This window comes from Carlito syrichta, unplaced genomic scaffold (assembly GCF_000164805.1).
Source record: "Carlito syrichta isolate Samal-C Ts95f unplaced genomic scaffold, Tarsius_syrichta-2.0.1 Scaffold294881, whole genome shotgun sequence".
Classification (NCBI taxonomy): Eukaryota; Metazoa; Chordata; class Mammalia; order Primates; family Tarsiidae; genus Carlito; species Carlito syrichta.
Genome location: NW_007238977.1, coordinates 21694 through 37881, shown reverse-complemented (window position 1 = coordinate 37881; position 16188 = coordinate 21694). Strand labels below are relative to the sequence as shown.

General features: G+C 38.2%; 1 protein-coding gene across 1 annotated transcript in view; it reads right to left on the bottom strand.

Moving 5' to 3' along the window:
- Window positions 1-7130: 7130 nt before the first annotated feature.
- Window positions 7131-16188, bottom strand: part of LOC103256720 (transmembrane protease serine 11B) — a gene marked incomplete at its 5' end in the record, with an annotated part of 22593 nt that continues 13535 nt past the window's right edge. Inside the window, 6 exons of the mRNA XM_008054492.2 lie at window positions 7131-7292; window positions 8612-8754; window positions 9101-9360; window positions 11937-12114; window positions 14161-14199; window positions 15591-15751. Coding sequence (XP_008052683.2) covers window positions 7131-7292; window positions 8612-8754; window positions 9101-9360; window positions 11937-12114; window positions 14161-14199; window positions 15591-15751 — 943 coding nt within the window. The remainder of the gene's footprint in view (window positions 7293-8611; window positions 8755-9100; window positions 9361-11936; window positions 12115-14160; window positions 14200-15590; window positions 15752-16188) is intronic.

Here is a 16188-nt window from a genome sequence, read left to right as displayed (position 1 = left end):
TGTTTACCAATCAGGTCTTAGAACCAGTGGGTAGGAGCTAACTTTTAGCATTTGCCAATTTCAATAGTATGAATACAACCATGGCCAATTTTAAGCTACTAACATGATATCACTAAATATGGATTTGGGAAAGGATGAGAAGTAGCATTTAAGTATATTGTCACCATCATACAAGTACAATAAATGTAAATACTTCAAGGCCATAAATGCTAATACAATAGAGTAAAATAAGACATAATGAGTTTTGAGTTTTTTTTAGTATCTTTAATTTTTTTTTAAGCAAGATTTATTGAGAGAACAGAAAAGCTCCCACAGGGGCTGTCCACCTTTAATTTTTATAAGTCATATAATTTCTAAAGTTTTACATTCAACTCTTGTATACTGGTAAAATAAATATGCAGTATACTATTGCTGCACTTTAAATATTAAAATTTGCAAAAATATCACAAGTATTAATATTTGGAAGGATGCATAACATTCCACAGAGAATACTCACATAAAACTATATTTAAAAGTAGATGATATCATTTATGCATTGTATACACGTATCAAAATATCACATGTACCCCCAAATATGTAAAAACTATTTTATATCAATTAAAACCACCAAAAATAAAGACTACAATAGGGAGCTTGCACCTATACATCTCTTGGTTCCACCAATGCTTGCTTCTATAGGTGCAAGCTCCCCATTCACACACATACACACTTTATCTCCATATTGAACCAACAAAATTGGTGTGACGAGTCTTATCTTCAGAAGCAGTCAAGGCAGAAGTTCTCAGTGGATCTTGGATCAGTAAGCAGACTGACCCGGAGATTGCCTAGAGAGCTTCAGACATTAAATTCAAATCACACTGGCCTTGTCTTGGCCCAGAGTTAAAGCCAAGCAACCAGGTATTTCTAAAAAGATAAGGATAGAACTTTTCCAGTCCAGCTATACAGTAACTCTATTCTACATGAACTATAATAATGAAAATAACAAAGAATAATATTACAAATATCTATTACACAGGATGATTCCAGATCTACGTTTTTGAAATGTGAAAGACTGTGGAAAGATGAAGAATTCTGTTTTGGCATACTGATGAAAACTGCCCATTAGACTTTCAAGTGGAAATATTAGATATATGTGACTGGAGGTCCAGAGAGAAGTCCAAACACAGACCTCTAAAGCTAAAGTTAAAACATTTGGGAGTTGTCAGTATAGAGTTGGTGCTGAAAGCTATTGGACTCAATAAAATCATTTAGAATATGAGTGTAGATAGAAAAGAAGAGATCTGAGTCTGAGCCTTGGGGCACTCCAACATCTAGAGTTTGGGAAGATGTGGACGATGTAACAGAAGAGATGGAGATAAAATTGCTAGTGACATAGAAAGGTTACAAAACAAGATGCTTTTTTCTTTGTAAGCCAGATGAAGAAAGTATTACAATAAGAAATTATCAACAAAGCCAAATACTATTTATCTAAGTAAAAGGAGGATTGAGAATGGAGCACTGGAGTTGTCAACATGAAACTCATTGAGGACCTTGACAGATGTAGTTTTGGAGGAATGTCTAGGTCACTATTTCATTTGCAGTGAGTCTGAGAAAGAATATAAGAAAGAGACACAATACTTTGAACTAGTTTCTCAAAGAAATATGGTAAGAAAGAGCTGCAGGGTTAAAAAATAACTTTGTTTTTGTCTGTGGAAGTTATTGTAGAAGCTACTGAGTGTATGGAAATGATCCAGCATAGAGGATAAAATTGATAATATAAAGAGAGATAGTTATAGAAGCAAAGTCTTTGAGAAGGTGAGCACAAAAAGGATTTTAGCACAAAGAGAAAGTTTGGCCTTAGATTGGAGTACAAGTAGTTGATCCATTGTAACAAAAGGGAGGTTAGATGACAATAATAACTAACATCTATCTTGGATTTGTTTTGTGTTCTAAGTACATTACTTTTAAGTCCTCAAATATGCCACAGCAATACCACGAAGTAGATATAATTCTTATCCCCACATCACATCAAGGAAACCAAGACATAGTGATGTCAAATAATTTGTCCAAAGTCGCACTTCTTCTACATGGCAAAGCCAGGATTTGCACACAACCTGTTTGACTCCAGAATCCAATTACTTATACTACCTTTGAGAAGCACATCAGTTAGCAGATTTTTGTGATGAGTGTCAGTAATCTGATTACTGCTGTTTGCTTGGTGAAATAATGAATATAATCATCAAGTTAGTGTAAGGAGGAGAAGAAGACAGTGTTAGAATTAAAAACTGGCTGGGCTCGGTGACTCAGCCTGTAATCCCGCGCCTTTGGGAGGCTGAGGTGAGTGGAATGCCTGAGCCCACGGGTTCGAGACCTGCCTGGGCAACTTGGCGAGACCTCATCTCTACAATAAATCAAAAATTAGCTGGGCGTGGTATTGCCCGCCTGTAGTTCCAGCTACTTGGAAGGCTGAGGCGGAAGGATCGCCGGAGCCCAGCAGGTCGAGGCTGCGGTGGCCGGGAGCGGCCACTGCACTCCAGTCTGCGCGACAGAGTGAGACTCCAACTCAAAAAAAAAAGAATTTAAAACTGGAGAAGAGAGAAGTGAATGAGTTATTTAGAAGGAGAGGGAGTTTTGGATAAAGAAGCACAAAGGGATTTTTATGGGGCATTAAGAATCTAGCTGAGGTTTGTGATCATGGTTTTAAAGACTAGCTTGCATGATGTATGTTTTTCTCCAGCTACCGTCAACATCTAGTGTTCATGTACCAAAAGCTGGAGAGCTGGGTTGAACCATGTTTGCAGTTTTGCCAGGCTAGATGGTATGGAGAAGGGGCAGGGGCAGTGGGTGTAGGTGTCATGACTAGCCTTGATCTTTCAGCTTAGGGGGAATCCGAAGATATCTTGAAGGAATATGAAAAAAAAAAAAATCCCAGTCAATGGAAAAGAGCTTCCAGTGGACTTTGGGCCATTAATCTTATATCTAAGCCCAAATTAAATAATAAATTTTAAAAATTATTTTCTATACTTGACATCAATTTATCTTCTTATTTGTGGTCCATTTTTCAGTGAAAGCATTCCTTGAAAGCATTGATATGAAAGTTGTGTTGAATAACAAAATACTGACCTATGAGTTAAAATACCTAGTTCTTATCCACTGATAGGTAGAGACGTGTCTGTTATAGACATCCTCAAACAAGGAAGTTACTATGAACACTTCTTTATTAAAGCCAAAACTAGTTGGTTTATTAGAGGCTGCACAAGAAGAGGGAACCAACCTTATTCCTTTTGTGTCATTCATGTTATGGCATTACTTTTTCATTATTATTTTAAAATATGTCATTTTAATTGGCACATACAGAGGGAACAAAAAAAAACCCAAGATTTTCTTGGGGAGGGTGGACCCTTTTAGTACGGGCTTCCCTCGCTAGGTAAGTGCTCTAGGATCTATTAGCATCAGTTAGCATTGTGAAAGGCTGTGCTCAGCTTCAGTGAGTTTTTTTTTTAAAGAGTCTTTCAACGTGTTTCTCATTCCATGATGTGAGAGTACCTGCCCACACCATGCTAAGTGTCCAGCATTTTTTGACCAAAAGCAGCATGACCTGTATGCCCCACTCATCCTGTTTACCCAACTTCACCCAGAGTGACTTTTGTGTTTCCTGGATGAAAAAAGTCCTCAAAGGGAATTGTTTTGCCAATGTGGAAGAGATGAAACAACAACAACAACAAAAAATGGTAGAAGCACTAAAAAGCATCAAAATTCATGAGCGCCAAAACTGTTTTGAGAAGTAGGAAAAGCATCTCAAAACAGTTTTACATCAAACAAAGAGTAATTTGAAGGTGACTGAAATGCAAACATGTAGGAATAAATACACATTTTTTTGGTAAATAAATTCCAAGTTTTTTTTTGTTCTCTCCTTGAATATTCATAAAAAGATCTTGGCCTATGCATCATAGTTCATAAGATTAAATACATATATCATAAGCATTTTCATATTTCAAACACAATTTTTTATGTTTCTCAAGAACATATATGCAAATTTTGTTGTGATTCTGTTATTCAGTAACTGTGCTCTTTGTCAAGTTCTTGCTCAGTGGGTCTCTTCTGTTTAAAAGAGAGAGAGAATTGAACTAAAATTTTTTTGTTGTGTTGTTTGCGGGGGAAAGTAAAATATCCCCTTGAATCATTAATTTCTGATTCCTTTTTTATACCCGTTCTGAGTGGTCAGAATCTTAATTAAGTAAACTTTTTACTTTTTAATAAAATGATAACACATTTTGTAATGCAAACAATTATATTTTTGTCAGTTTGGCATTTTAATTCTCATGCACTGTATCTAATGTTGTTGTTTTTATTTCTCAAGTCAGGCTTCTAACTCCTTGCTTATATAAACTTCTCAGTATACTGTTAACATCAGAAGATCAGGATGGTGCAGTTTATTATTACCATAAATGAATAAACAAAGTAAAACAAAAAAACCTTACTTTTAGCTGATTTGTCACACATAGAGTCCATATAGAAGTAGAGATTCTAAGTTTTTTACTTAAGGTTGAAGTAAAGGCTTGCACCCTGCACAAAATCCACCTTTGGCACGGAACTAACTTATAATAATAATAACTGCTTTTCCTTATAAAGTTTGCCCACTTGCGCCTTGTGTTCATAAATTCCTTCAATATCAAGCCTTGAGATTGGTCACTTATGCTGTCATATCCCTCCTTACTCACCCAGGGAGCCCTAACCCTGAGAAAGCATCATTCTTCATCCCCTTCTCACGTACCCCTTGGTCTCACAAACACTTGCCCTCTACCAAACCCTCAGACACCTCCAAATCCCTTCCCACCCTTTTCTTCCTGTAACTTTCACCTCTCCTCCATGTTGGAGTTATTACTACTCACTCAGCTCCATCTGATTTCGCCCTGAAAGAAGCAGGAGACAGACTGTGACTCAACTCACAAGGCTGGGAATGAATAAAATAAGTTTGTAAACATCTAATGTCTAAATTAACTATCAAAAAGACAAGGAAACTATTACACAGTTTTTATTACTTTTATTCAACTATTTTTTTCCATTTGCATTATCAAAGGATCCTTTTTATTATCCTATCGAGGTAAACTGCTGTCTAAGGAAGAGGGTGAATTTATGTTCACTTCTGATAAGGATGGCGACAGTAGCTTTCTAACACGTCTCCTTGCTTCTCAGGGTGCACTCTTCACCCCACTGCAGTTCATTCTCTACATCAAAGCTCAAGTAATCTTTTCAAAATGTATATTAGATCATCTCACTCCTTGCTCTGCTTAGAAAACGCCAGGGCCTCACACTGCAGTCAGAAAAAAAAGTCGAAGTCTAGCCAGGCTCAGTGGCTCAGCCTGTAATCCCACTCCTTGGGAGGCTGAGGTGAGTGGATTGCCTGAGCCCGCGGGTTCGAGACTCGCCTGGGCAACTTGGCAAGACCTCATCTCTACAATAAATCAAAAATCAGCTGGGTGTGGTAGCACACGCCTGTAGTTCCAGCTACTCGGAAGGCTGAGGGAAGGATCGCCGGCGTCCAGTAGGTTGAGGCTGCTGTGGCCGGGAGCGGCCACTGCACTCTAGTCTGGGTGACAGAGTGAGACTCTAACTCAAAAAAAGAAAAAGTCAAGGTCTTTACCGTCGCTTACAAGACCTACTTAACGGCTACCACTTCCATTTTCTCTCCTGCCATCTCACTTACCCACCAGGCTTTCATCACATCAGCCTTCTTTCTGTTCTACACATCTACCTCATTATTTTTCTATCTCATTTATTTTTCTATCCAACGCCTTTGATTTATCTTTGATATTTTCTGTTTTGCCTTTTCATTGTTTAGGTACAGCTCAAATGCTGTCCCCTCAAAGACGTAATTCAGATTGCTCAATCTAAAATACACCTTATCTGTCCCATTATTTTCTATCACATTACTTTTTTTATTACATCACAATCCAAAATTATCTCTCTTTTTTGTACTATCTTTATCCACTAATATTTTCCTTGATGGAAGATACTATGTCTGTACTTGAGAGTACCCGAAACATAGTAGAGACTCAATAAATAGGTATGACCTGCCAGAGGAAGAAGTAGGGGGAGAAAGACACCATCTTGACACACCTGGCTATGAATTGTCTTGATGTCAAGAGAGTCATACTTTGTAATAAAAGAAGAATAAAAAAGTAATTCCACAAACAACTCAAGGAAGAAATTTTTTTAGTTTATTTTAGCAGATTTTAAAATGTTGGCCTACTTTTTAAATTTTATTAATTACAAAAGGTGAATTATTTGTAGAAATTACAAAGTCAGCCTTCCATATTATTGCACTTATGTTATAAGGATATGCCACACAATCCTCTGTCCTTGAGGACCTCACATTATTTTTGCTGTAAGACAAATTAAACAAATGACCAAAGAAGAACATAAAACATGTTATATAAATAATGGTGACAAATTAAATTCTTTAATTTCTGACAAATTGTGGATCTAAACTTAATTAGGACAAATTTGCATGAGAGTAATTTATCAGTTTATCAGAGATGAAGGCTGACGTTATGCAAATAATTTCTCTCCTCTGGTTTTCAGTTTCTGGATCTATAAATTGAAAGATTAAGTCTAACTGAACTTCTAATATCCCTTCTCCACTGCAAGATTGCATTACTTTCGGAAGTACATGAATTATTTCACATATAAAGAAAACATCAATGTATATTATCTGTCACACATATTTCAGCTTATTAATAAGATGCGATTGCAATGGATATAATGGAAAGTAATTAATTTGGTAAATCCTTCGCATATGCTCTCATACTAACAAAATGTGTATTTTATTTCTTTCCATTCTGAAAATCAAATCAAGGTCAATTCTGAATATAATGGTAAAATAAATTATAACTGGGCTATTAATAAAAATTTCATGTTCTTTATTTTATTTTCTTCCTATGTCCTATATTAGTTAAAATGATAAGTAAATGGATGGCAAATGTTTTAGATATAATTCAATATTATAAAGACGTAAATTTTTATAGGTAAGTAGTTTTGTAGTTAAGAAAATGATTCATTTACCGACAATGAAAAGAAAAATATCCTGAAGCAACAGATAAGAATACCCTGCAATTGTCTTCATGTTTCATCATATCATTACTTTTCTTTCATAGCCCAGTCTTGGTTGTAATCCAATCGCGGAAGGAAGTCACTCGGGTATAGACACCTGGCTTATTCTTTTTGCCACATCCTTCACCCCAGCTTACTATTCCAACAAGGTGCCAAATATTTCTGGAATCAGGGTAAGCTAAAGGTCCTCCAGAATCATTCTAGAAGAAGAAGGGAAAAAATAGTTTTTGTCTTGTTACAGAATCTCCCTTTACCTATCCTCTGGAGTTATCACTGAACCAAATCCACCTTCTTTATCTTAGAATTCTGAAACTCTTGGGTTCAAAAACAAAACAACAAGAAGAAGAAGAAAAGGAAAAACAAAACAGCTACAAGTCAGACTATATTGCCTGCAGCTGCCAAACGTTGGATTGGCAGACCAGAATTTAATATTATAATGAGTCCAGCTTGAGTAAGAGAAGATGATTTCACTGCTGTGGATACTGTACTGAGTTTGTCTCCATGATGAAGCCTCTGAGGAATGAATGACATGAGCACATGCTCAACCTCCTGCTACTTTTTTGGATAAGGAGAAGTCAACATTCTAGGTCTGTAGGTTGCCCAGAATTAGGACCAAACTTATAAACTTCTAAGTATTGTTCTTTGTGTAAATTCCCTGACTGAAAACTTCATGAGGGCAGTATTGTGTTTGCTGCTGCCTCCTTGGCATCTAGGCTGGTGGTGCCTGGTACATAAATGGGATTAATAAAATTTTTTATCTGACACCAGTCAGGGTAGCCATCAATAACTCAAAAAAACAAATGCTGGAGAGGATACGGGGGAAAAGGAACACGTCTACACTGTTGGTGGGAGTGTAAATTAGTACAACCCCTGTGGAAAACAGTTTGGCGTTTCCTAAAAGATCTAAAAATCAACCTTCCCTATGACCCTGCAATCTCCCTACTTGGAATATGCCAGGAGGAACTTAAATCACTCTGAAAAAGATATCTGCACAAGAATGTTCATTACAGCATTATTCACAATAACAAAAACATGGAACCAACTGTTCTGTCCATCAAAAGTGGACTGGATTTAAAAATGTGGTATATATACACGATGAAATATGTAGTCATAGAGGACAAAATTGTGAACTTCACAGCAACTTGAATGGACTTAGAGTCTATAACACTGAGTGATCTATCACAGAAACAAAGAACTGAGTATCACATGTTCTTACTCATAAGCAGGCCTTCAACGATATAATAATGCTATAAGAAAGGGATTGGCAGTAGTGGGAATCTGCCGGGGGTGGGGGAGCACACTTCATCAACAAGGATACCTGCATAATGATCATGTGTATACCTAACCCTGAATTGTACCCCATATCTTTAAAATTAAAAATTAAAAAAAATTTTAGTGAATTGAAATAATAAGCTACTATGTGAAAATCATAACCCACAAAAAATATTTTATGTTGATAAAAACTTCCACTTGATTAACTCTTTGGGAGAAAATCACTTGATAATGTAGCCAGACATACCTGACACGCATCTGCTTCTCCCGACATGAACCCAGCACATAACATTGTATCAGTCACAAAGCCAGAAAATGCATATGGGGCGTTGCAGATTTTGTTGTCAATAATCTTCAAAAAAGCTTGTTGGAGTATCACTGGAAGGGGACCTGAAAGCCATAAAAGCTGCGTATTATGGAGAGCTTCAATTTGTTTGGGGGGACAAAGAGTATCTATAACATAAGAAATTATTCTGATCACCAAGAGCCAGACCAGACCCAGGCTAGATTAGTCTCTTTGTTATAGTTGGCTTTCTAGCACGTAATTCTAATTTTTCCAGTTTTCACCCATTCCAAGATATTTTAGGAAGTGAAGACCCTGCGATGACATGCTTTTTGTTCTTTCACTTGGTTTTCTTTCCAGTATTTTACTGATTGATTAATTGTATGAGGAGATAATTGATTGTTTGCTTAAATAATTATTCCCTTGAATATTTTTTTTAATAAAAAGTCTTACCATTCGTATGAAGTCTTCCCCATCCTGTAACAACAACACTGTCATTTTGTGAGAGCTTCATTTTGGCATCAGGAAGACAAATCTTACGGACGTATTTTGTAAAAGAAACTTCCTCTGTAAGCCGTACAAGGGCAATGTCATCATGCCCTTCACGACTGCTGTAATTTTCATGAAAAATGATGTTTTGAACTTTCCTTGTCATATACGGTTTATTTACCACAGTTCCAAAGTTGACAGTCCAATCTTTCGAATTACTTTTCCTAAAGGACATAATGTAATTAAAATACACTTCGTTTCTGAGTCACAACAGTATTGTTAGTGGTCATTATCTCATAACTCTAAGGCATTAGGTTCCCAAACAGCAGTATAAACCACTTAAATTATTATTAAAAAAAAAAAAAAAAAAACCTCAGCCAGGCACGGTGTCACACATCTATAAATCTCAGCACGTTGGGAGGCCAAGGTGAGAGGATTGAGCCCACAGGTTCGAGATCAGCCTGGGCAACTTGGCGAGACCTCATCTCTACAATAAATCAAGAAAAATTAGCCAGTCGTGATGACACATGCCTGTAGTTCTATCTACTTGGAAGTCTGAGGCAGAAGGATTGCCTGAACCCAGCAGGTCGAGACTGTGGTAGCCATGAGCGTGCAACTGCATTCCAGCCTAAGCAACAGAGTAAGACTCCAACTCGAAAAAAAAAAAAGACTTTGGCATGGAGGTGTTACAAATATTGCGATCACATAAAATAATGCTAAGGGCTCATAGACCTGTCAATTTTCTGAAGATTCTTTCAAGTAAGGTCACTGATGTTTTCTCCTGCTAATTCAGTTCCATCCACTTTCAGAGCATTTGATCTGGGGAATAATTATATGAACGTACTTTATGTGGCAGGCTCTGGGGGTACCTGTGTACATTTTTAAAAATTGCAGGCCGGGCACAGTGACTCAGCCTGCAATCCCAGCATTTTGGGAGGCCGAGGTTAGAGGATTGCCTGAGCCCGGGGATTTGAGACCAGCCTGGGCAATTCGGTGAGATCTTTTCTGTTCAATAAATCAAAAAATAAACTGGGCATGGTAGCACATGCCTGGAATTCCAGATACTTGCAAGGATGACGTGGAAGGATCACCTACAGCCATCAGGTTGAAGCTGCAGTGGCCATGAATGTGCCCCTGCACTCCAGCCTGGGCAACAGAGTGAAAATCTAACTCAAAAAAAAAAAAAATTACAACTTGTTCTTGCCTAGTCACCATATTATTTTACTTCATCTATTTTACCTCATCTATTTTGGTTTCTAATTTAATTCAGTTTCTCCAGTTTCCCACTCAGACTCTCAGTTTAGGATCTAGCATCCTATTTACCCAATCTCACCCTTCTCACAAAATGTCGGGTGCTATTTTCTTAAGGTTTTAAGACCTTCACGTTACCATGACACTCTTCTACCCATTTTCCATCCTAAAACCTTTAGTGACCACAAGCTCAACAGCAGTGCTTCCTAAATTTCCTTCTGCTAGAACCAGTTCTGGCTCAGAGCTTTATATTTAAAAGGCCTCATGTAATGCTCAGGAATTTACTCTTTTAACAAGCCCACATGTCCACCAAGCGGTCCGTGGTCCATGAGCAATTTTTGGAAATGACTTCAGGAAGACAAATCCTGTGAATGTACTTTGTAAAAGAGACATCTTCAGTAAGTAAGTTTCTTGTCATTTAGAGATGGCTACAACTAATATGACTAAATTTTTTAAGTGTATTACTGTCTTTTTTTTAAAATACAAACTTTTCTCCATTCCAAATTGCTTTTTGTTTACTTCCACAGTATGTTTGTGTTTTTCCTTCTCCACATATCTGAAGAAGACTTTTTCCTAATCTGAAATACATATTATTCTTTTCCATCCCCCCACCCTATCAGTCAAATCTTCTATCTTCTGGGTCCAGATAAAATTTTACATAAGCTAGAGATGCTCTCTTGATTCTTTAAATTTTTATAGCACTTACTATCTTTGTCATATCGGTGATGTTTACTACACTATGCTGCTTTGTACCTTTCATATATGACATTTAAATTTTTTCAACTAGTATACAAACCACTGAATCGCGGGACAAGTCAGCACCTAGCAGCTAGAGTCAGACACACCTGAGTTCACATTCAAATTTCAATTATTTAATAGCTCTATGGTCTTGATCAAAGTTGTGTCATCTTTCCTGAGCCTCAGTTTTTTTAAACCTTCAAGTATGTTAAATTGTACTTTCCATATAGAATTATTGTTGTGATTAGATAAAATGAATGTAAAGCACTTAATGCCAGGCCAAGGTAGCTATTTGGAAAATGTTTACGACTTCCATTTGCTTTTCAATTCTCTTCCCAATTTTTTTTTTTTTTTTTAGCCGGAGTCTCACTCTGTCACCCAGACTGGAGTGCAGTGGCCGCTCCCGGCCACCGCAGCCTCGACCCGCTGGGCTCCGGCGATCTTTCCACCTCAGCCTTCCGAATAGCTGGAACAACAGGCGCGTGCTACCACGCCCGGCTAATTTTTGTATTTTTATTGTAGAGATGAGGTCTCACCAAGATGCCCAGGCGGGCCTCGAACCCGCGGACTCAGGCAATCCGCTCACCTTGGTCTCCCAAAGTGCTGGGATTACAGGCTAAGCCACCGAGCCCGGCTCTCTTCCCAATTTAAGTGTCTCTGCTCTTCAACTGTGCAAGTAATTATAAACTTTCTATGGGATTGTAAATTTCGTACTGCCATGGTGAACCTTCACACCAAGGCTTAACCTCACAGGCTATCCAAAATGGCCTGGGACCCAGAATCCTTCATTTAATCAAATTTTCAAACTTACGCAGCAAAGCAGTGAGCTGCGGATAGTAGCCACCTGCTGCTGATCAAAGAGGCTCCACAGTAGTGCTGGCCTTTCCACTGCATACTGGCCTGCCATGGCCATGCCCCCTCCAGGGCATTTTGTCCATTCACAATCTTGTTGCCAGCGATGATACTGTTGTCTAGTCGTCTCCCACAACCTGGAGAAAAGATTTATTTACACAGGAGCAGATATCTTTGATCGTGCTTTATAAGAAATATGAGGGGGGGTCTCCCTGCCAAAATGGAATTATGTTTTGTACAGCGGTCCCCTTGCAGTACAGGCTGCCTCTCTAGGTAAGTGTTCTAAGAACCCATAGGCATCAGGGCACCAGATAGTATTATTAGGAGAAGCTGCATCGGGCTTCAGGGATTTGTTTGCTTGTTTTTTGGAGATCCTTTCAACACGTTTGCCCATTTCATAATGGGTGATTACAGCACACTTGCCCACGCCATGCTGAGTGTTCAGAAGTTTTTGTCCAAGTACAGCATGATCTCTGTTCACCGGATCTTACCGGTGACTTTTTTTGTTTGTTTCCCTGGATGAAGAAAAATTCTCAAAGGGAAATGTTTTGTTGATGAGGAAAAGGTGAAAGAAAAAACCACTAAAAGGCTTCAAAATTGAAGAGTTCAAAAACTGTTTTGAGCAATGGAAAAAAAGCGTTTCAATAGGTGTGTTGCAACAAACAGAGAGTACTTTGAAGATTACTGAAATTTAAACATATGAGAATAAATACACATCTTTAAATAAATAAATTTCATGTTTTTTTGAGTCCTGCCTCGTGTATCCTTAAAAATCACTAGAAACCCTTCAGTGATTGTTTGACATCTAATTGATGTTAATTGATGTTTCTTTCTTGCAGTGTACTCTCATGATGGTTCCCCACTCCATCTTTCTTTGAGAGACTCTTACTAGTCTCTTTCCCAGTGTGAAGCATCTTTCTACTGCTGCCTTTTGTTATAATTCTTGTCTCTACAAATAGATTGCCACATTCTTAAAGGTAGAGAGTGAGTTGTGAGGTACATGTAAGAATTTGCTACATAAGTAAATGCCATAAAGAAGAACAATATCATGGAAGTATCCTGGAAGCAACATGATAAAGAAAATTTATTTAAAAGATGCAGCTGGTTGGCTGGCCACGGTGCTCAAGTCTGTAATTCCAGCACTTTGGGAGGCGGAGGTGAGAGAATTGCCTGACTCAGGGGTTCGAGCCTGAGCAACATGGTGAGACCTCGTCTCTATAATAAATCAATAAAAGCCGGGCAGGTAGCACATGCCTGAAGTTCCAGCTACTTGGAAGGTTGAAGTGAAAGGATCACCTGAGCCCAGCAGGGTCAAGTCTGCGGTGGCTGTAAATGTGCTGCACTCCAGCCTGGGAGGCACAATGATACTCGGACTCAAAAAACCCCCAAAAGATGTAGCTGGACAATGGGATTCTTCTGTATGCCTGACGACCTGAGAGGGTGAGACAATAGGATCATGCACTATGATTGTGTCTGTGAATAGCTACCACACTCCAACCCTCTTAAATAAAATAAAATAAAATGCAGAACTATTTTTATCTTAAATAAATGTATTTGATATAGCCTAGTTTTATACTTTGTTCTTATCCTAAATTGTCCTTTTCTCCTTCAATCTTTCTTAATTTCACTTATTTAGATACGATATTCTTCACTCATGATTTCATTATTTGAATCAATTCAGTTTTCCTTTGGGTACAATTCCTTACAAATGTTCAAATTGATAGATCAACATCTTTTAAAGAAAAATTCCAGGTCAAATTCTGGTATATCTAGTAATTTTTAAAGAGTACTATGGATTTCCACAATACATTTCACAGATCCTTTCTAGAAAAATAGTCTGGGTGCAGTGGCTCACACCTATAATCCCAGCACTTTGGGAGGCTGAGGCAAGAGGATTGCCTGAGCCCATGGGTTCGAGATCAGCCTGGGTGACTTGGCGAGGTCTCATCTCTACAGTAAATCAAAAAATTATCTGGGCATAGTGGCACATGCCTGTAGCTCCAGCTCCTTAGAAACTGAGGCAGAAGGATCACCTGAGCCCAGCAGGCTGAGGTTGCGGTGGTTGTGAGTGTGCCTTTGCACTCCAGCCTGGGTGACAGAGTGAGACTCCAACTTAAAAAATGAAAAATGATGGAGAAGTACATGTGAATGTATCATACTTATAGTAAGGATCTTTAACTTACAGTTGTTGGTAAGCATTTCAGACTTAGTCTTGCTGATCTCTGAAAGTAAAAAAAAAAAAATACACATACATAAAAATTGATAACTTATCACCAAGCAATTGACTTCAACCTAAGAACATAAATGCTAACATTCCTAACCCAATTAAGCCCAGCATATAAGTATTCAGACTAGTTCATGCGTTGATTACCAGTCCCTGTAATCCTACTTGTTATATTTTAACCATCTCTCCAAACCTCTACCAGTTAGTATAAGAAAAGGGAAAAGGAAATAAAAAACAAAGCTTTCAATTTTTATAACCATAGTAAAATATTAAGTGCTGTAAGAGGCTGATACTATTACAAATCTTTATAAAAGATTATTATAGGGATATTTTCCCCTATAGTAATTCTTTTTACTTTGAAATACTAGAGTTATATGCACCTCAAGGAAAAAAAATTCCAGTTAAAATGATATTTCACTGGGCACATCTTGCTCTTTAATTTCCTTATTAACACTGGTTATGAAATTCTGAGAACTTAAATTTAAATCTTTTCCCCACTGGCAAGAGACTTCAGAGAGAAAGAGAAGAGGAATTAAAGGAAGAAACACTAGGAAATGCTAAAAACACCCCATGGGACACAGAGGGCCAGTAAGCCTCTTTTCCAACAGCCACCCACCCACAGAGGAACTGTATTGCTCCCTTAAGAAGTTCTACCTCAAATCCACTTCCACTGGTGACAGGATCTGTATTCTGAGGCAAAGGAGCTGTCACTGGCTGCTGGCAGCCTTTCAAGCCTTCAAGGACACTAGGAGCAATTGTCAGGTTTGACGAAGCACAAAACTAGACTTTGAAATCACATGCTGATCTTCCAGCAGGCCTTTTAACAATCCAAGGTTTACAAGACCATGCAGGACCTTCAGGGCTTTACAAACTTCACTTTCTGTAAGGGAGCACAATCCTGTCATTTCCCTCCCTTGTTTTTCTAGGGAATTAGTCCAGACAATCATTTTTCTTTAAAAGTGGCATTACTCCAATTCTTCTACAAGAATCAGTGAGAACTTCCATTCCCAACATGTTTTCTTACTCCTGCAATCTCCTTATTGAAAGACCAAGGCAACACTAAACCTGTGTCCTATCATGACATCCTAACCAAAGTAGAAAGTAGGAAGGAAAGATGCCTCAACTATTACCCTGTATGCCCTTTCTCATATATAACAGCCTGCTCTTCCAAACTCACCTCATGCTTGCGGGATAACCCTCATTTCTACCACTGTTCAGACAGCGATTCCATGGCATTGCCCTTTTCACTACCCAGTCACTGCTAAGAGTGACAGAGTTTGTTAAGCATATTTTTTTCTAAATTCCTAAAACTCTTAATTAATTTTTTAGTACTTTAAAAAATAGTCCAAAAATGTCAGTAATAGAAAATGATGGAAATAAGTTAAATACCCATAAGTTTAATGGAAGCAGGAACTGCATTCCAGGATGCCACGTTGTCTTTCAACATCTGATGTAAGATAGCCTTGATTTCAGTTCTCTTGCTGTCTCTCTTTGCCGGAGGAAACTTGAATGTCAGCTGTAACTGTACACTCGAACCATTGGCATAAGGTCTAGAAACAAGAGAAATGTTCTAAAGTACTGTTTCTTGATCTTTTAGACGTTTTGTGAACATACTGAATTTCCCACAGTTTAATCATTGTATTTTTTTTGCATACAAGGGGGACCCAAAACCCCCATAATTTATTTATAAAGAATTGTGTACTGACGGGCATGGTGACTCATGCCTATAACCCCAGTACTTTGGGAGGCTGAGGTGAGAGGATTACCTGAGCCCACGGGTTCAAGACCAGTCAGGGCAACTTGGTGAGACCTCATCTCTACAATAAGTCAAAAAATTAGCTGGGCATGGTGGTGCGTGCCAGTAGTTCCAGCTACTTGGAAGGTTGAGGTGGAAGGATCACCTGATCCAGCATATAGAGGCTGTGGTGGCCGTGAGCATGCCACTACATTCCAGTCTGGGTGACAGAGTGAGACTCCAACTCAAAAA